At 41.6% G+C, this 20,978-nt stretch overlaps 2 protein-coding genes across 4 annotated transcripts in view; both read right to left on the reverse strand.

The window, feature by feature from the left end:
• Positions 1-3,437, reverse strand: part of SYNJ2 (synaptojanin 2) — a 65,630-nt gene extending 62,193 nt beyond the window's left edge. The window contains exon 1 of one of the 2 annotated variants that reach the window (XM_053937822.1): positions 3,062-3,437. In XM_053937822.1, coding sequence (XP_053793797.1) covers positions 3,062-3,182 — 121 coding nt within the window. In that variant the 5' untranslated portion in view covers positions 3,183-3,437. The remainder of the gene's footprint in view (positions 1-3,061) is intronic. The other variant, XM_053937821.1, reaches the window with a different exon arrangement.
• Positions 3,438-17,292: 13,855 nt separating this feature from the next.
• The window catches only part of SNX9 (sorting nexin 9), a 62,957-nt gene continuing 59,271 nt past the window's right edge, over positions 17,293-20,978 (reverse strand). For both annotated transcript variants that reach the window (XM_053938874.1, XM_053938873.1), the window contains exons 17-18: positions 20,767-20,858; positions 17,293-19,457 (exon numbers count right to left, since the gene is read on the reverse strand). In XM_053938874.1, the coding sequence (XP_053794849.1) occupies positions 19,410-19,457; positions 20,767-20,858 (140 nt within the window). In that variant the 3' untranslated portion in view covers positions 17,293-19,409. The remainder of the gene's footprint in view (positions 19,458-20,766; positions 20,859-20,978) is intronic.

Genomic DNA, 20,978 nt, shown 5'->3' on the forward strand with positions numbered 1-20,978 from the left:
TAATTACAGGGAAAAAATTAACAATAACTAAAATTTGTTCTCAGGCCTTCATTGTCCATCTATGATTATTCCTCTCTATGGTTCTGTTTACGTGAGGGTGCAACTGCAAAACTACATAATCTGTTGTACAACTTAAGTGCTCCAGGTACACCAATCTGCTTTTATTTAGTGTAGAAATCTGCATAAGGCACAGTTGCATAACTCCTCTTCACCACAGGTATGCCATTTTTAAAGAACTTTATTTTAGAAACAGAAAACTAGACAGAGAGGCCAAAACCAACAAAATCCTATGACTAGTATGTCTGAAACCACATATATACAAAGTTTATGTTAACCTCCCACTGTCATGTTCTGTGGTTAGTAACAACCTAGAGGCAAGTCAAACAAAACAGAATTAATGTTGTTTCTGTTACCACCCTGCTGTGAAGCTTCCTTTTCACAATTCTTCTAAATTCATCAGCACAATACCTACTACTGGTTTTCCCTCCTTTTCTGGTCCTCTGCTGCATAAACAGAAGTTATCTAAACAGGCTCCACTGGACAAACTAGCTTTTCCTACAATACAGGAACCAACCCAGGAAGGAATAGAGGAATCAAATGAAATAAAATGACAAAGTTATTACCATGGAGTGGGCTGAATGCCAACACAGACACAATTGCAGTTATCTCAAGACATGACACTGGACTTCCAAAAGGCATGGCAAACAGGCTTTTTACCCTATACAAATCACTACTTCAGAATTCTTCTAACACGTTTTAAGAGAGACTGTGTAAATTCTATAATCATAGAATCACAAAATCCTTAAGATTAGAAAAGATGTCTAAGATCATTGAGCCCAACCATTAAACTAGTACTACTGAGTTCATCATTTAAACCACGTTTCCCAGCTTCCACATCCACACAGTTTTGGATCACTTCCAGGCATAGTAGTTCCATCACTTCCCTAGGCAGCCTGTTTCCGTATACCTGACCATCCTTTCCATGAAGAAATCTCTCCTAATATCCAGTTTAAACCTACCTGGTGCAAGCTGAGGCTATGTCCTCTTGTCATGTCACTTGTTACCAGGGAGAAGAGGCCAACCCTCACCTGGCTACATCCTCCCTTCAGGCAGCTGTAAAGAGTGATAAGGTCTCCCCTGAACCTCTTTTTCTCCAGGCTTAACAACCCCAACTCCCTCACTTGCTCCTCACAGGACTTGTGCTCCAGATCCTTCACTGGCTCCATTGTCCTTCTCTGGACACGCCCCTATTTTGAGATAGACCGGATGGCACTGGCCTCTTGGTTCACCTGGGCACACTGCTGGATCATGTTCAGATGGATGCTGAGCAGCACCACCAGGTCCTTTTCAGCTGGGCAACTTTCCAGCCACTAAATCATTTCAGGCACAGCAATTCAGATGGGGGATGGCAACACTGGGGGAGAAAAAACTACTCCATGTTGATGAATCCTTTAATTAGTGAGATTTCAAGTCGTTCCAACCTCTGGTCATACAGGTGGCTCAGGGCTGGCTAGGTGAATACTGGACTCCCCATTTTATTCATGAATATTGGCTTTAGGAAGTGGAGCTGCTTTAGATTTTTATCAGAACAACGAAATACAGACCAAATCCCATTAATATTGAGTTTTAATGTCAACAGGTTTTAGGGTTTCAGGGAAAGTGAGTAAAGTGCTGCTCACTCCTAACTGACTTTTCACTGCCACTTTACTGAAAACTGACACAAACCCCCCCCTTCTAGAAAAATGTAACACATTTATGTCCACTATTACTGAAGAATTTCGCAAGAAACAGAACCCCCAAAATATTGCACAACATAAAACTCCAATAAAATTAAATAAAGAAAACAAACAAAAACCCTACAGTGAGGCAATAACATCTTTTGCATGACTGGTCAAAATTTTCCCACTATCACAACTATTCTTGAGAAAATCAGCTGTCCCTTGACGACCTTTATGGCTTTCATCATTCCTAAAGTCCCCAACACCTAAAAATCAAGCATTTTAGTCTGCATGTCCTGCCAGTGTACATTGTGGAAGATTCAGCTCAGTGGACCCAGATCCTGAGGTGGCATTGTGACTGACACTGTGCAAATCACAATGAACACACAGATCTTACTACAACAGTCTGAGCTGCTTGAACACGGACTCCTACAACGCTGTGAACAGCAGCATGATTGCAGGGAGAGGTATTATGCAGAAAACAATTTAAGAACACAGCACAAGCATGCATTCTCCTACATTGCTTTTTGCCCCTTGCATGCTCAGTCACCTCATTTTTCTGTGTCTGCCTCAACATTAGCAATATCAGCATTGCATTAATTCAGGTGTAACAAGTACCAAAAGCACAAGGTGAGACAACCCTGAGAACATTTACGAGACTCCTCCAGTAAGAGCCAGACACTCAAGTAACCAAATACCGTTCAAACCACAGGGGCAACACAACAGGAAGCCAGGAGTTTTTATGGGAGACAAAACTCAAATCAGTCATCCCAAAACATCTCTGTTGTGAGCTGGCCGTCTTCACTGCTGGTTAGCACCTGATGTAGCTAAGAAGAAACTTCCTCAAGACGCAGCGGACCCGGTTCCTTTATCTGGGCCCTCCTCCGCAATCAAGACCGTAGGGGATAAGTCTTGTACACTAAAGGCGCCCTGTGCCCAGGCCCCACTGCAGCCGGGTGGCCTCTCCTACTTCTTCTACCCCGGCTGCTGGTGAGGAGGCTAAAGACACCCAGAGCAGCGACGGGACACCGATCGGGAGGAGATGCTGGCCAGCCCTCCATGCACGGCACGTACCGGGGGTCACCCAAACGCGCCAGCAAGTGGTTAAGCCTGGAGGGCCGTGCTGGAGGTCTGGGTGTAAGTGAGGCGAGACGCTCTCCGCAGCCAGCATCCCACTGGACGTGCGTCTGCGCGCTCCCCTTCCTCTCTCCATGCCACGGAGGAAAGTGCCACAATGCTCCTGAGCATCGCCTGCTGCACCCCAGTGTCCCTTCACAGGCAGAGGTGCGCACCCACCGACACCCACGGTGTCCTCCCCCACGGCCGCCCCTGCACGCACTTACTGAGCGCCGCCACGGTGCCGGCCTCCAGCAACAGGCAGTCCTGGCGGCTGCGCGCCTCCAGCAGGGCGCTCGGCCCCGGCTCCTGCTTCCAGAGCAGCCGCAGCCCTTTGCTCAGAGCCATGGGAGCCGCCGGCCGCGGGGAGGAGGGCGCAGGGGTCCCGCCGGAGGGGCTGGCGAAGGAGCCTCCTTGTCGTCGGGAGCACGGCGCGGCGCTCGGGGGCCGCCGGCAGCCCCGCGGGAGCCTCTCCGGGCGCCCGTCCCCGGTCCTGGCCGCTTCTCCCGGGGAGGCGGGCCAGGAGGGCGGCCGTGCCCCGCTGCCGCTCTCCGGTCACCTCAGCAGGCCTTCGAGTGCCTCCGCTGCGGGGGCGCCCAGCGCAGGGAGAAGGAAGCGGAGCGGCCCCCGCGGGCGGACCCGCCGCTGCGGCCGCCTCCTCGGGGAGCCCCGACAGCGGCCGGCGGGGCGGGAGCGACCTTCCCCTTTGCTCTCCGCCTTTCTCTTCCCACCCACGGTAAACTTTCCAGAGTTAACTTTGTCCCGCTGGCTCCGCGGCTCCGGCTCCTCCTCCTCCGGCACAGGTAGGAGCCGCCTGCGGGGCGCTGCCCCCCGCCCTGCCCGCGGGTGAGGGGAGGAGCGGCGGCCGCGCTGCCGAGACCGGCGGGGCGCTGTGGGCCCCGGCCCGGCCGGCTGTTCCCAGCCCAGCTGTTCCCGGCCCTGCTTGCCCCGGGCCGGCGGTGCCGCTCCCCACCCCCGCGGGTGGCGAAGGTCGCCGTCGAGCCGCCGGGAGCGCGGCCGGCCCAGCAGCGCCTTGAGGCGCCGGAGTTGTTTCCTCGGCCGGCGCGGCTGCTGCCCGGGGGGAAGCCGCGCTCCTTCCCGCTTCCTGCGGGAGCGGCCGCCCGGGATCCCGGCGCCGCTCCTCGCTGGCAGGGAGCTCCCCTCGGGGCTGCTTTCCCTCTGCGCGCTGTCCCGCGATATAAAGATTTTCGGGCAAAGGCACAGTGCACGTGTTCTGGTGTTGCAGGGTTCCCATCACAATTCCCTGGTGAGTCTATGCAGGGTGAGTGCTGCTTTTACCCCGGAGTTCACCGAGAAGGTGAACCTATTCATACACGGGTAAACCAAGCAGAATTCTATTTTTTTAACGTCACGAATTATAACTTGAATTAAGATGTAGACAAAACTGCGAAGTTCAAAATGCCCAAACTACCATCTGTTATTGTTGTCTCACACTTACGTTGAGAACGTCAGTCATGGCTGTGCGCTGCCAGGTGGAATGGCACAGTCCCTGCCTTCTTTGAACGTGATGGAAAAAACTGAAAAGCAGGTACTGTCTTTCTATCACACACATCTGGTTTATTTATTTTATAACCAGCAGTAATTTCGAAAGGAGATTGATTTTATGTTTGTTTATGGTGCCTTCTTAAACAAAGCATTTTGAAAGAGTCTGGTATGGAAAGTGGGATTGGTGTTTGCATGGGGCTTTTTCCCCACCCCCCCACCCCCCCAAACTTCGATTATAGTATGTAGGGTGAGATTAAAAGTACTGGGTAAAGCAAAATAAATGACCCAGAAACTGTAGAAATTAAGTGACCAGGATAAAAAAGGCAAGACAGCACATAGCTCAACATCTGGGAATTTTAGAGGATGTAAGAACATAGATTAACCATGCTCAATTTTAAACAGAAAATGGATGCCTTTGTAACAGCTACCCAATGTGCACGGCAGACCAAAAATCAGTTTATGTCTTTGACATCTTTCACTCGTTCCCTAGAGAAAAGTGCTCATTTGAGATGAAATACTTAAAGTGTCGCTTAATCAGTGCTGCCCAAGAGAGTTGTGTCACATTACTTTAAAAAGTTGCCCTGGATCATATACTTAGGTGTTTAAAATAGCAGGAAAAAAACCCCATTCTTTCTTTCTGTTTGTTTGTGTGTGTGTGTGTTTGCCTTTGAGGAATTATTCTTCACAGTCCCCTTTAAACTCCATCATGAGAACAAACTCTCACTGGGAGGACACAGGTATGTCCCTCTCTTGCCTGTGTTTTAACTCCTTCATAATTTTTGTCGTTAGTTCTTTTCACTGCAATTTCCAAGAACACGCAATTTAGGATTGTTAATAAAAACTGTACTGACAGATTTGTTGGGTAAAATACTGAAGAAAGGATTGGTGCACCTGGGATAGTATTTTTTTAGCACCTCAAATCATTATGAGGGGATAATGATGTGAGAGGAAAAACTCAGATGAAGGTGGCAAACTGAAAAACTTTAGCAGTGTGTATGACAAAACACTGCTTCATAGGTGGCTCTCTGACTGAGTCTGTTCTAATCTCTTACAAACAGATCTCTTCAGTGTGTTCCAGTTGCAGTACATCCACTCAAAAAGCAGTAAGTCAGTTATTAGGCTTTGTGTTAGAAACACAAGCCTGAGAAAGCAACAATCAGAAAATAGTGAAGAGTAGCAGTAAATAGAACCATTGATTTTACAAACCTCCTTCACAAAGAATGACATCCAAATTTAGGGCTCATATAGGAACCTTCCTCGATATACTGGGGATGTGTGCAGAAGTGTTCTTTTGATAAGATCTTTTCATCTAACCAGTCTCTCTGTGTTTCAATGCATGGAAGTCCATTTTTAAGGGAAAGTGTTGAGATTGACACATCATATTTTAGCAGACATTTGGAATTGAGCTGTCTTGCTCTGGACCTTATGTATGTGAGTATCATGGAAGCATTAATTCCTGCAGTCATTTGAGGAGTCCCTCAGGTGAACTCATTCCCTCTTGCACAGCACTTTTCACCCAGGCCATACACCCTCATTACCTCCTCAGCGATTTTTCATTTCATCTTCCTTTCTCTTTGGAGTTTTCCTTCCTTTTAATCTCCTGCCTTGACAATTTCATCATCCTAGCTTCTTTGCCCCTCTTCACCCATTTGTGGTTCTTTATCACTCTTTCTACCTTTAAGCAGTCACAGATATTTTGCATTGCTTTCTGAATGTTCCCACAGCAAAACGTAGGAGGTGATCTGCGGCTGCCTCTACAGCCTTCAGCTGGGAGAAGCAACATGTCTGTGAGCTCTCTCTGCTATTTGGAACATATAGAATAGTGGGACTGTTTTGGAGGGTGGAATATCTCTTGTCTGCAACAGTGTCCCTTTGCTTACCTTTTCTCTTTCCAACTCCTTTTCCAGCTCCTGTCTTCATAGGGGCAGGGAGATCCTTCTCCCTCTGTATCAGAAGAGGAGGGATCCTTAAGGTCTGATGTTTGCTGACTGTGGAACTGTGTGGAATGCAGTTCAAACAAAATTGCAACGGTGGTATATTAGGGGCAGCCTCCATGGTAGGAGGACACAGCCTTCAGCTACTAAATCAAGTTCAGTTCCTGTTAACTCACCTGTGGCATAAATTGTGTTGAAGACAATGTCCACACTGTGTTTATGCATATTTTTAAGCATTCAGCTGCTACCTCAGTGGTACCTCTGTAATGTCTGAAGACTTCTATCTTTTTCAAAGTCACTCCATTTGGCTTGAATTGCCAACCCCTTCTCCTCCCCAGCCCCTTGTTTACCTTGGAAGTACTGCTGTGCATTATAATGACTCCTGCTTCTAGGTCCTGGTAATGGATGTTTCCAGGGTCTGGATAACTGCCTCCCTGAAAAAGAGTCCTTCATGCTGCTCTTAGCAAGTGGCATTGTTGGTTTGTCTGAAGACCATCTGAAGAGGAACAACAGGGATGTTGCAAGACAGAGTTTAGAAGAACTGGAAAGAGCAAGGAGTATTTGGCTTAGCTGTTTGCTCTCTGTCTGGCATAGCTTTGTGAACCCCATATCCTGGACTTCAGGGTATAGGATGGGTGTCCCTGTAGTATTACTTGTGTGTCTTTATGTACTATTGAGTGAACTTTGCAATCTGAGGCTCTTCAAAAAGCTTTGGTGATACACTGTAGAAACAAACAAAAGATACTTTTCTTTGTCCAATATTATGCTACTGAAATAGCTTTTTCAGTAACTTTTTGAAGCTCTGAGATGAAATATATGACGGCATTTCCTCAGGATTTTTGGCCACTTGCACATAGCCTCAGTGGTCACAAATTCCTCAGGAAATGTGTGTGCTTACAAGGTCATTGAAAACAGTTTGGGTTTTGCCTTTTATGACAAACTTTTGACTTTAGCAAGTAGAAAAGAAATAGGGAAAATAGCATATTTTTTCCTGCACATGGCATTCAAAACAAGTAACTGCTGCTAGTATGCAAAAACTTCTACTGTATTTCCACATTTTCTAGCTAACATTAGAATGAATTTTATTTACAGCTGACTTTGACACAGAGAAGCATTTATAACTTCTAGGCTAAAGTGTTCAAAATGTTGCTCTGAAAGTAACTGTGGGGTTTTAATGTCAACTCTTAACACTGTCGGTGAGAGAAAAGCTTTCTATTCTAGTTGGTTACACTTCTCTTGGCCTAGTAAAGAACTTCATGTGCAAAAGACATCTGGTACTTTGTTACAGAGACAATCCAATACAGTTTGAGCTAGGTCACTGTTACTCATCAACATCATTTCCTCAAAAATAACTGAAGAGCATGAGAAACATGAGTGATAAATTAGTATGCTTTGTTTAGATTTTGACAAAGTACATTTGACCTTGCCATGAGTGTAAGAAGAGAGATGCAGGGACATTTTCTTTGCTTCAGTTAGTGACAATATTTTCAAATTTCCCTTCCTGGTTACAACCTTTCCTGACAAGCTCCCCTTATTCCTTGCCATTGGGGTCTGTGATCCGTACAACAGGAAAAAGAAACTTTTAATGCTAATTAGTCTGTATCATATTACTCTTTAACCAATTATTTGGAAGGGGAGGGTGGGTGCACGGGCTCAGACCTGAGCTTCTGGTTCAGCAGGAGCTAAACATATGCCTGACTTTAAGTACATCAGTAGCCTAAATCTCACAGCTCCTTGCTTGGGTGAATAAACTTCCTTCTCAAGTGAATAAACAGTGCAGGTTTGGCTGCTCAAGGTGGTTGGACTAGAAGCAAACTAGCTTTAGGCTCAGACTGAGTCAGGGCCTATCTGGCTGCAGCCTGTAGCTCCAGATTGCCAGAAGACTGGGCTGTGAATTCAAGCTCTGAAGGTGTACCAGAAGTGGTTGAAAGATGCTCACTAACAGTTACTAACAGTTTTAGAAATGCTGCTAATGAAAAACTATGTTGCTGGGAGGTCAGTGGAATTTCTCACCTCCTCTTCCACCTATACTTTAACTCTGTGTGTGCTAAGTGAAAGAGGGCTCTCTAGAGAGGCAGATCGACTGCATTCACAGGCACTAGCTTTTTCTTATTAAGAGACTATTTTCAGTAACAGCAGCTGTTTTAAAGCTTAACATTCTTCATCCCAAAACTATGTGCAGAAGAGCAGCATTAGTCAGATGGCGTTTATTTAGGCAGTAATAGTGACCAGACAACCAGATAAAATTTTTATTCTTTCTTCCAGACTGACATGCTTATGATTAGTTGTAGGTATCCCTTTCTCATGTTCAAAGGACTAGGAAGCCACAGAGTTTTCCACTGCTCCTTGCCTCATTTTCTGGAGCTCCTGATGGGAAAAACAAAATGCTTAATAAAATAGAAAATTCGAATTTAAAGTGGGCTGCTTAATATCTGCACAGGAAGAGCTGCAGCAAGTATGTTGGCAGTTTTTCTTCAGTGAGCACATGCTTCATCATCAAAAATTGTGCACATCTCTCTTGCTTATCAACAGTGAAAGCAGAGTTTATTGGTTACCCCATATCAAGGGATATAGATTTGATGAGGGAAAAGGAATGCCTTCCTTTTGTCCATGAATCAGCTATGAAGAAAACTCCAGGAAGAGGCAATCCCACATTGCCAGTTATGGCATTTCAGCAGTACATAGTGGCCATCCTTGTCACAGATGGTGTGACACTGGACTACTGGAAGAGACCGCCTGCAACAAAGTGATTCCTAACTTCATTCTTAAGTAAGAATTTCACTATTCTGTTGATGCTCCATATCTGTAAGAAGGAAAACCAGAGTTTTCATGGTTGTTCAAAACCTTTAAGTTTCATTGTCTGTTGAGATGTAACTAGACAGAGAGAAACAGATGAATACAAGAGCAGACAATGCAAGAACACAACAGAAAGCTGATTATGATTCAGACAATGGACCTGAAAGCTAAATAATTTAAAATAATAAACCCCTCCCCCCCCCCCCCCCTTGTATTTATAGAGTAACCAAATCATACAAAATTCAGGAAAGTCAAGGACAAAATGCAGTCAGGCAAGTGACAGCAGGACTCCATATTTTTCTGGATAATTTTGATGGTACACTCTATTTATTGAGGAAAATGTTAACTTTTGATCCCTCTTACTATGATTAATTTGTAAATTAATTCTGTTAATATAAAAATCTTTAGTTATTTTGTCCTATTTGGTAATACAGAATATACTTGAAAAAACAAAGGAGCATGGAAGGTAGATTAGACCTATAATGAAGCATTTAAAAATGGGGGAGGGTGGGAAGAGAGGGCAAAGAAAATGGCATTTCCATGTTCCGTTCATAACTAATGAATGTTAATTCATTTAAAGCTTATTTAACTCTAGTTTGCCCTCAGTGGGATCAGACATTCAAGGGAGAGTATCTTTTATGAATTTTCTGTGTGTAAACATTGGTGGGAGTTGATTGAACATAATAGGACACATTAACTGAGTTTATGTCCAGTACTGGCTATTTACAGTTGTAGTATTATATAACAGGATTTTGTTAATGAGATGAGCACATGTTCTGTGTTAACAGAAATGTATATATAAACCCAGTGGAGGCTTATATCTTAAAGTTCTCTCACATTCCAGTTCTGTTTTTTTTTCTTTCATATAAAACACAAAAGCTTAAGTGAAAGTAAAACTAAGGTGGTTTGGAATTTTTTTTTTTTTTTTTTTTTTTGGTGAACAAAAGTGAATATTGGACATAAATTGTCCATTTAAAACTTTCAGATTTATTCAAGGATTTGAATAGAAAAAAAGGGTTAAAAATAGTTTTCTATTTGGAGAACACTTCTTTAATACAATCAAATCAGCCACCTCACAACCAGTACCACCATTCTAGAACTACTGAGAAAAGCCTTACATCTCTGGAATGAGTAGGTTAATTTCTCCAAAATCTGAAATACAATCCAGAATCTCAGAATCTCTTGGTACATCAAAATTCAGTGGGAAACATTCCCCAGGTTTAAGGTTTGGGATTTGTTTGTTGCATCTATCTTAAGATACAGACTTTCTAGTTCATGCCTTTGATAATGGACTACTGGTTGTATGCCAGATACTAACCCACATAGCAAAGAGTCATTCAGTCTGTCTAAAAAGGAGCACAAAATGTCTTGCATGCATAGATTCGCTCTTCTGTGATCAAATGTTCAACATTTTTTCCATTTGAGTTGTTTCTAGTACAGCATATGTGGTGCTTTTAAAATGAAGTTAGGCTTTCTCTCGTTTCATTTTATAAACAGATGCTTTGTGGTATTATGCCTCCCCATGCTTTAGAAAGCCCTGTCCATTAATTTTAAGTTTTACCAGGGGTTTCAGACCAAAGAGCAAGGGGAGCAAGAGGCAGTGTAATAGCATATTCCTATGAAGGAAGAGAACATATTTGTTTACCTGAAAGACTGGGGGTTTGGTTTTTTTTCAACTGCTTTTTGTAAAGTTTGAATGGCATTGGGCAATAAATCTCAGGTGTTCCTCTGCTTCTCAGCAGCTTTATGGCAAGATAACTTAGACTGAATAGTTTGAAAAGACAGTGAATGTGAACTAGTTCAAATCAGAGTAGTTAATGGAGTTCCTCGGTATACCAGCAGTGTTGAACTGGAGAAGGTTAAATTAAAACTAAAACAGTAAAATAGAGCAAACTGGCTAAGAAGTCAAGCTATTTCACAGCCCCATTTATGGTGAAGGCAGAGTGAATAGCGTATGTTTTTCTTGAAAGGAAAGAAGGACTGCAGAATGAGGTGTTACCTCTGTCAGTGCTGCTTTAAAGGGGTAGCTGACAAAGCACAGTGTGTGAATGAGGGGAACAGACCAGAAAAGAGAACTGAGGGAATACCAAGGTTCAAAGTTATTTGAACAAACATTTTGGTATGTAACATTTTTCCTAATGCACCAGTTAAATCCACAGACTATGTGTATGTGCAAGTAAACATAATTTTTAAACTCATTTGCGGACTACTATTCTTTTTTTTCCACTCCAAGTATGTGTGTGTCTCTGTGTGTGTTTGTCAAAAGTTACCTGGGTGAAAGGGAGGGGAGAAACTGTCTTTCTGTGTCATCTGCGCTCAATTCCTAGGACATTTCCTCACTTTCAGCCACCATTACAGTCACCCCAGTAGTACCAGCGACCCGGGGATGCTGGTGTACGTGCGAAGGGGTGAGCAGAGTGTGGGCAGGCCAAAATAATATCAGCAGTTTGGTAGGGAGGGGGCATGTAGTGGAAAGACCTTGTGTGGGTTTGGCTGGAAAAGCTCAGCAAAGCTGTGGGTTTGGGAGAAAGCCAGCTCATGTCATCCCTCTGAAGCCAAGAGTAAGAGCCATTCTTCTGTCGCAGACCCTGTCCACTACAATTCACTACAGTGTGCAATGCGTTTGCTGCTGTTGTTGTCACCTCTACATCAGTAGCTCTTTAGATTGCCTTTCTTGCTGCCCTCCCATTACCCTTCCTCTTCTCTGTCACTCCCCGTTTCATTCTCTGATGCTTTTTGCCCAGTTGGTCCACTGATGGTTAGATTCTGTAATTAGTGACCCTGATACCTAGAGCTATTGCAATTACTTCCCCTGTCTTTTAAAAAGGTGGGTGCAGTGACAGATTTCCTGTGCTGCTCTTACAAAGTAGCTATCTTGAATAATGTTCCCTGCATATTTTTGTGGGAATTCAGCAGAATTCTCTCTTTACTTATTTCAGAAATTTGAAATAGAATTTGTTAGGTCTTGGAGATTTATTGCAAACTACATGGAAGGGCCAGAATCAGTGCAGATCCTTTCCACATGGAAACACTGATGCAGAGAGTTCATAGTCTGCCTGAATAAAAGCAGAGATGTTCTGTGAGTTTAAAAATGCCTCTGGGAAGTCAGGTTAACTAATCTTAGTTTAATTCTAGAAGCTGCTGTTCAGAATGGATGAGTCAGGATACAACATATTGCAGAGAACTCTTTATGAGTACTTTTAAGCAACCTGCTGCTGTAAGAGGCACATCTATGCATGCTGATAGGGATGATGACATTACTTTTTGTTTATCTTCACTTGAACTAATAGCCCAATGCTGGCTATTGAGTTTAACTTAGTGGTAGCTGGAGTCCCATAGGAGAAAAATCAAAGGTATCCTGAGACAGATTTCTCAGAATGTTTCCTTACCGTGCCAGAAGTCAGCTACACTCACACTCAACACCTCCTCTCTGCCCTCATGGCCAGCAGCTGTCTGGCACAGCCTCTTTGGCAAAGCACAGGGCAGAACCACTTTGCTTTGTAAGATCTTAGCTGGCTGCAGAGGGTCAGCTGAGGTGTCATTGCATCCTGGGCCTGAGCTGGAACCAGACAGTGACAGTGCACATCTGTCCTGTCTTTCTCCTTGCTGCAGAGTTCATCACCAGACCTGTGTGTCAGGTGTCATTACAATATGAACTACTTGCTCAGAGGGGAGCTGTGCCAGACAGCACCTACAAACAACTTTCCTGAACTCTGTTCTTACTCTAGGAGCAGTCCCTCAATCCCCTGTGAAACCACTGCAGTCCCTGCAAGTTGCCCTTTTTCAGTGACGATTTTACAGCACATTCCAATAGATCCCAAATCCTGCAGCCATCCTGCAGACTTCTTTTGTAGTATAGCAGTCTGGGGATAGCAACATCCTCTTACTGATTGTGAATTTGGTTTAAATTTAGAAGACTTTCATGAACAGTTGCATGGTGGATTTACTTGTTTGGGAGGCTTTTTTGGATGTTGTTTCCTTTCTGCCAAGTATTAAGACTGTGGCTGTAAGTAACAGATAGACTGGCACAAGTTGTTATCCCAGTAAAGTTTATCTGTTGCCAAAGAGCAATAAAACATAAATAAAATAAAGCATAAATATGCTCAAAGTAGGGAAGAAGTGTTCTAGACCTACCTCCTTCCCAAAGGTTTGGAAAAAAGTCCTTGCTTTAAATTTGGTAGGTCCAATTTGTAACCAAGTAGAAAAATGTCACTACTTAAACAGGAAAGACACATGAAGAGTTTTCTTACTCCTTGGTTTTCTCTGCTGGCATAACCAGTCTGGAATGGTGCAGTCCTGGTGAGTGCAGTCAGATGGGAATCTTCTGGGGCAGTGTGTCAAGCTCAGCAAATCCATCCCAGCAGCAAGCAGCCTGGTTTATATTTTCCTACTATATTGCAACAGATGCTATGTTTAAGTTTTCACTTCTATCGCAGCTGTTGAATTTTTAAACAAAATCTTTACTGAGCTTAAAAATACGACTCAACTAGTCAGGAACTAGTCAACAGTTAGAAAAATGACCCTCACCCCTGTTTGGCCCTTACTTTTGAGGCAGCTTTTCCTTTTGCAAGAGTTTAACTTGATGAGTTACTGGATATACTAAACATGACAAGATTCTGTGTTTGGCGTGGAATTTGATTAAAGATAATAAAATAGAGATAGATGAACTTTGGATAAACAGTGTCACTCTCTCATTTTGGGCTTTGTTTCCAGCTTGTCATTGGACATTATAGTGACATGTTTAAAAACCCCAACCAAACACAAAGTTTGGATTCTCATATAAGAATTTTAAGGGATTTAAGAAATGTCAGTAGTTATTTCAGATTTGTAGTACTGCTGTGAGTGCTGATAGTATTGAAGGGGGTGCTGTGCTTACCAAAGCCCTCACAAGAGTCTTATAAAATGGCAAGAACATACCAACAATGACCCCCTCCTGCCCTACATCAGATACAGGGTCTCAGAGATGCCAACAAAGTGAATGTAGTGCAAAGTATGTCAGAAGTGCAATAAATTTTGATGGGTCCAAAAAGGTATTGATGAGCAGGCAATGCACAAGGATCATATGCGAATAGGGAGATACTCTTCCTCCAAAATATGAAGCAGAAAACTGAACATGATGAAGTGATACATTTAATCTTTTCATTTAATAGGATTAAGAGATCAACTTCTATCTAGATTTACATTTATTACAAAGAGTTTGTGTTTCTTGAACTGTATCTGAAATGGCAATATTATTTGCAAATAATTTTACATAATTATTGTTCCAAGTAGTTCATACTCCTAGAAACTGCTACTACTCCTTATACCAAGGGCTATAGAATACAACAGCTAATACCTTAACAAACCTAAATATTGATATAATTACAGATTGAATGAAGGCTGATAAATATTTAGCTTTGCTATTGGAAGTACTGTTATATTTAGTATCCAGTTTCATCCACAACTGTTTTTGTTTTGTTTTTTTTTTTAAACAGACTGATTTTCTTCAGATATGCTGTTATAAATGGTCACAAATAAAAGGCTTGTCTTGTCTTTCAATTTATTACTGCCCTGTTTTCAACCCCTTTATCCTCTCTTTTGGTATCAAAAGGAAGAGAGCATGTTATTTACAATCCTCATTCTATAAACTTCAGTCTGCTGTCCCACTATTTTTGTGTCTTCTGTGAGTGACCAAACTCATTAGTCATTGAGGCATCACATAATCACACAGGTGGGTGTGAGGGGATGCTCTGACAAGCAGTTTAATAGGGACAGGTGAATAACTAAGGTCAAATAACTAAAATACAACTCAAAAGAAAGCAAACCACTTTAAACTTATTTTTTAAAAGTCCCCACAATCTCTCTATATTTTCCATTATTTTTAAAATTCTATTGTTTGTTATTCTTCTAAGATAACCTCTAACAAACCTCTTGGAGCTAGGAACTTAATTACAGCTTTAGAATTACATACTTTTTAGGAAAACAGTTAATCAAATATTTGGGGTTTTTGGGAATGACATTTCACAAAACTAAAAACCACTGAAGAGTAACAGTTTTAGATCGAGATCTACTGAGATTTAATTGCAACAGAAGGCAATGTGAATTAAAAGTGACCTTGAATTGACAAATGTGTGCTATGACAAGTTTATTAGCAAATATATTTTAAAAATGAATAGTTGTTGAAGATGGTAGGTATAAAAGGAAAACTAAGGGTAGCAGAAGTCTCTTGTTAACAGAAAATAGTAAGTATTACATGCAGTCTTACTTCAGCCCTGACAGAAAACTGTGACGTACAAAAATGTATTTTAACAGAATACAGCCACAGGTTAGAATAAGGGAAGAACTATATTTAGTAAAAATGATAAAGCTGGCTTCAGATAGACAGCATCAGTTCAAAGAAACTAATAAATCCTATTGTGAAGCAAACAGTTTTTAATCTGTAAATGAGAAGAACCTAAAGTTCAGAAAGTTCAGCAGGAAGGCAGTAAGAGCTGGAATCTGAAGGAACACAAAAAAATTAGGATCGTTTTAAAAAAATCTGGCCAATCAGGAAAGATTAAAAGGCCCAGAAGATTAAAAATAGGCAAACACATTCTTTACAGGACAAGGAAATTAAGCCAGTTTAATTTCAGTATCCCAAAGATACTGCAAAATCTCAGAGTCACAACTCATGTGCAAAGAGCCATGGGAAGGAAAAAAAAAAGGGAAAAAACAGCTAATCCAAGTTGTGACTCAGATGTTCTTTAAAACAGCATGGGTGTAACTGACATTGCCACGCGACAGAATGGGCAGATTGGTCACCAGCCAACCAATATATTTCTAATTCTATAAGGCTGTTTTTGTTAGGGTTGTTTAGACAGGAAAAAAGTTTTATTTATGCTCAAGTGATTACCTTAGGTGTTAGCATTAATTTTATCAGAAGAGTTATAGGAAAGTATGTGAATAAAACCACTGACCAAAGATACCCCTGCCCCTTGCCAACTAACTGGCCTCTGCCTGGTGCATGCACACGTCTTCGTGGGAAGCTCTACAAAAGGCAGAAGCAGCAGTAACAAGACACTTGCCTAGTGAATGCTTTCCTTGCTGCTGGACTGCACTTCCTGAGGCTGTGAAGGGAGTAATTTTGGCCAATCCAGACTGGCAGAGTGTCTGGTGTATGTCAAACTCAGCCACGGTACAAGAGATGCATCTTTTCCTTTGTGAGAGTTTTCTTTACAAGGCTCTTAGTCTGAATTCCTTCTAAGAGCCTGAATTAGACTAATTTTGGTAACTGTAAAATTGATGTATTATTTAATTAGGATTTACAGAATTGTGTGTATGTTATGGTAGAACTTTCTCAATTATCTTGTCACAGAAAACAGGAATTGCTCAGGAGTGTAAACATTTCCATACTCATGTAAAGTTAGGACTTATTGAAGAACTCTCTAATTGCAATCAACAGTACACCTCCAAAACCACACCCTGTAACAGAGTCTGCTGCTGCAGTCTAATCTCATGTTGGATTGCAAACAAGAAATGCAGGTATCCTTCCTCTCTGTACAGCTACGTTTTTATTTTTTAAAAATGGATGTAGTTGCAGTAACGGAATAAGCAATTAAAGTATGAAGTTACACCCAACAGCTTGGGCAGTTGATGTCTTTTTTGAAGTCACTGGGCTAATGCCAGTGTTTGGCTCGCCAGGAAATAGTAGTAAGACTTGTTGATACTGCAGACACTAATTATTCAGCTATGACAAACAAAACACAGGACAGCAGTGCTCAAGCCTTGCCCTAACTTGCTATTTCTGTTTTATGACTACATCTTTAGTGTGCACATTTTCTGTTGCCCCCAACTCATGCTATTAAACGATGCCACTATTCATGTCTAATTTAAAAAACAAATATCAAAGACAATCAGATTTCTATTCGGGATAAATACCATGCTGACACAAAGCCAGGAATACACAGTAGCACTGTGCTCTACTACTTATTTGTAGTCAGGAGGGTTCCATCAACCACGAGCTGGACTGACCTGAATAAAGAAAGCTTACAACATATGCATAGCCTTTGCTGGTTTGCAGTCACTAGCACTATTATACCATCCAGTTGGGATGCCTGCTTTATGGAAGACACATGGATGTTTCCTCATTCCTCAGCTGGCCCGTGTGTAAGCTGGTGAATAGCTACAGGGAGGATTTGCCTCATACTGCACTCACCCTGTTAAAAACCAACATGATGATTTCAAAAAAAGATAAAATAGTCTGGTGGATATACATAAATATTTATTATCAGTTTAACTTCATTTTACTAGAAATCTTTAAACACTTTTTTAAACACTTTTTCTTTCTTTTTTTTTTTCTTTTTTTTTTTTTTTTTTTGCCAAAATGTTGCATCTGACACAGTTGCTACTGTCATCGCTTCCCTGCACTGGGAATGCAGAGCTTACACTTAAGATTCCAAACAATCTATTCAAGATAAAGAGCTTTCAACTTTAGTGCATATGGAGCTATTTAACGATTGGTAAAAAGAACCCCCTTCCCCCTCCCAAATGAAGAGTCTGTTACAAAGAGATTTCATTACCAAAAAGTGAATATACAAATGCTAAAAAAATGCTGGCTTGAAAAAGTGATTTCAGAATTTACTGTACATATTGTAACAATTTATTATATAAGCTGCTTCTACATGCAAGCAGATCTTACATTTGGTGTAAAACATTTATACACATTCTTTACAATTTGTACATATTTAAATGGCTGTATCAAACAAAAATGCACTATGGAATTTTGGAAGCAAACTAAAATTGGGAGGAGAAAAAGACAAGGTTTACAAAAGGTGAACAAAACTCGTGACACTGAGAAGCATCTAGACTTAGGCTTAGTCTGGTTTGGTTTGGTTTCAGGTTATTCAGGCAGACCCAGTTTTTCCTTCTAGCACAGAAAAGTAACACCAATGCAAAACAGAGTAAGGCAACTATTGAACTGGCAGACTGTACCCGTCACTTAGAATGGCTTATTGGTAAAATGCCTTTTTAGTTGTTTTGTTGTTTTTTTTTTTTGTTTTTTTTTTTTTTTTTTTGTTTGTTTTTTTTTTGTTTTTTTTTTTTTTTAACTAAAAAATTTATTTTCTAGGCACATTCTAGTAGAAACTGCATTTTGGCTTTCCTGCTTGCCTATGGCAAGAAATTAATTACTGTACTTGGTGCCCATTGTGAACACAGTTGATGGTGGCTTTTTTTTGGTTTGATTCTGTGAAAAGCCAAGGCCCCAAATGGTATTTCAATAGTATGGAAGAGGATACTGAGTCACTTGATAAAAGATGATGATCAAAGAACAGAGTTTGTGTAATAATTAATGATCTTATTCAGTACTTTTGTCACCTTTGAGGTTGCATTAGAAGGCAACAAAAAGTTAACCTGAACCAATAGCACACCATACTACTACACGAAGACCTGAGCTTAATTGGAATTTGGGGATGTCTACTAATTGGAGTTAGATGTGGCATTGTCCCCTCTGCTGAAACACTACAAACTGTCAAAGGGGAAGCTGGCCCTGTACAGCACTGAGAAACATCAGTGCCTTATGGCATGACATTGGGGGTGTCAAAGTGCTGGTATGGAAAACTGTTTTTCACACTTTCCTGAATGGCTCATTCCTTGTTTGGACTTTGTCTTCTTACACAGTGCATAGTGAAAAAGTGAGCCTGACATAAGCTCTGAGGTGGTGCACCACAAGAACAAGATTTAGTTAGAAGGAAAAAGAAGAGAGGGAAGAATGATTTATATTTACCAGAAGTCATACTGAGAGCAGGATGCCATGGCTGCATATGGGAAGCAAAACTTAAGAACAAAGCATTCATTCAGAAGATTATCACAAACATGTGCCAGAAACATACATGAATATAATTCCTCCTGGTTACTGAATTGCTGGAGAGCTCAACTGAATATAATGAGTATTAGGTCATTTTCTTAAGTTTGTCTGCTTTCCCATTTAAAAAAAAAAAGCTACAAATGCATCACTCTGGTGTTGATCCACAGTTTTTGGAAGAACATCTGACAAACAAGTCTTCATGAAGTCCATGGCAACATATCAGTTTGATAATTTAGATCCCTATAACTGACAGCATTACCTAGCTGGTTTTATTTAAATAATGATACAACAAATGGGAGAGCTTTCAAGACAGGAGAGCCTTATTGTATGATTTAGGCCGATAAAGTAAAATTTGAAATAATACTTTCTTTTGCAACTGATTCTTGTTGGCTTGGGGTTTTTTGGGATTTTTTTTTTTTTTTTTTTTTGCAAAGGGTAACAAGTTTTTATGAGCATTGCCCCCACATCAGAAAAGCACTTTGGAGTTGTTCCGTATTGTTGAATACTCCTTATTCTTTACATCACAGGAAAGCGGCTGAGTGCCTGCCTCAGCTTCTGTGCAATCTGAAACAAAGAAACAGAAGATATTTAATATGTAGTCACTTTACACTGTGCAGAAATATGATTGCAGGCTAAGAAATTGGGTGTTCCCCCATGCGATGAAAAACTGCAGGCATTAATGCAGATTTTGTGTATGCAAGACTCTCAAAACATTCCACTATAAAGATTTCTCATACATACACTTTCTGCCTTATTCATTTGGTACTTTCACTGCTCCAGTTGTTTTGGAGAAAACATTGTAGACAGGGCAGTTATTCTGCCTGTCTAGCACTGCACTGCACCAGAGAGCTACAGGAACAGATTTTCTAGGAAGCCCACGTCCCTGCTGAAGCAAGGCTGAAACATCAAAACAGATGCACTGTGCACTCCCCACAGTTCTCATGGTAGCCATGACCCCACATATGAACATGTACTGGGGGAGAAAGCATAGGTAGAAGAAAACTGTTGAGGCTGCAGCCAGAGGATTGAAATAGACTGGACAAGAGGCTGAATGATGGTAAGGGGCAACCTAAGCCTAACCTCACCAGATGTGTCAAGCAAAGTAACCAAAGTGACTTGATGGGGGACCTACAGTTGTCACCCTCTAAAGGTAACTCTGAAGCTCCACTGGCAATTTTTACAGCTGTGAAGGGGCACCAGTTACTTATGAGACTCCTTTTAGTGATAGAAGTCAGGCTGCAGCACATTCAAACTCAAATGTTTTACCAGCATATCATATTAGATGCCTTGTTCTTGGTTTATTTTAAAAAATCACAAAGGATACATGCATTAGAACACTGTTAAATGAGAACTACAGTGGTAGAGAGAGTGCTCAGATTGAAAATATTTAATGTCACCTGAAACGTTCTTGTCCCTCCTGCCCCACACTTGTATATATCAGGCTTTAAATCACAAAGGCTTCCCTTCTCACTCCCATCCTATGGGAGGAAAGTTTTGTCAAAATGTTTCATTGTTCTGTTCAGTGCAGCAGGCCTTGCTTACTACACATCGGAGAACTAAAATTCTTCGTAACCTTAGTACCGGCATTTGGGGGGAAGAAAAAAGTCAAGCTATCAACAATGTGGTTTCTGAACAGTGGTTCTTAGTTCTAATGGGTTTATTGTAACAATCATGTACCTAGGACAGTATCTATAGGAAAATACTATTTTAACTCACTCCTTCAGTTTTCAGGGTTTTTTCAATTCCTTTTACAAGTTTTTGTACAATTTTTCAGATATCTGCTCTGTGGGAGCATGGATTAAACCCTGTATTTCCTATAAAAGTAGCAGCACAGTACATGCCAAGCAAACACTGCTGAAGTCTTGTCCCTTACCGTTTCATAGAACTGTGCCTGCTGCTCCAGATAGAGACGAATGACGCTGTTGTAGTCATAGATCCGGTTACTGTGGAAGTGATTCATTTCAGCTGCAATCAGACCCAGGAGACAAATTATTTAACAGAAGCATTTATAATTAGGAACAGTTTCACTCAGTTCAAGTTAGTTACTCTGCAGCAAGTTCAGCGTCCAGCCCTGCCAGCAGGGGA

The sequence above is a fragment of the Vidua chalybeata genome, chromosome 3 (genome assembly GCF_026979565.1).
Source record: "Vidua chalybeata isolate OUT-0048 chromosome 3, bVidCha1 merged haplotype, whole genome shotgun sequence".
In the NCBI taxonomy this organism is placed as follows: domain Eukaryota; kingdom Metazoa; phylum Chordata; class Aves; order Passeriformes; family Viduidae; genus Vidua; species Vidua chalybeata.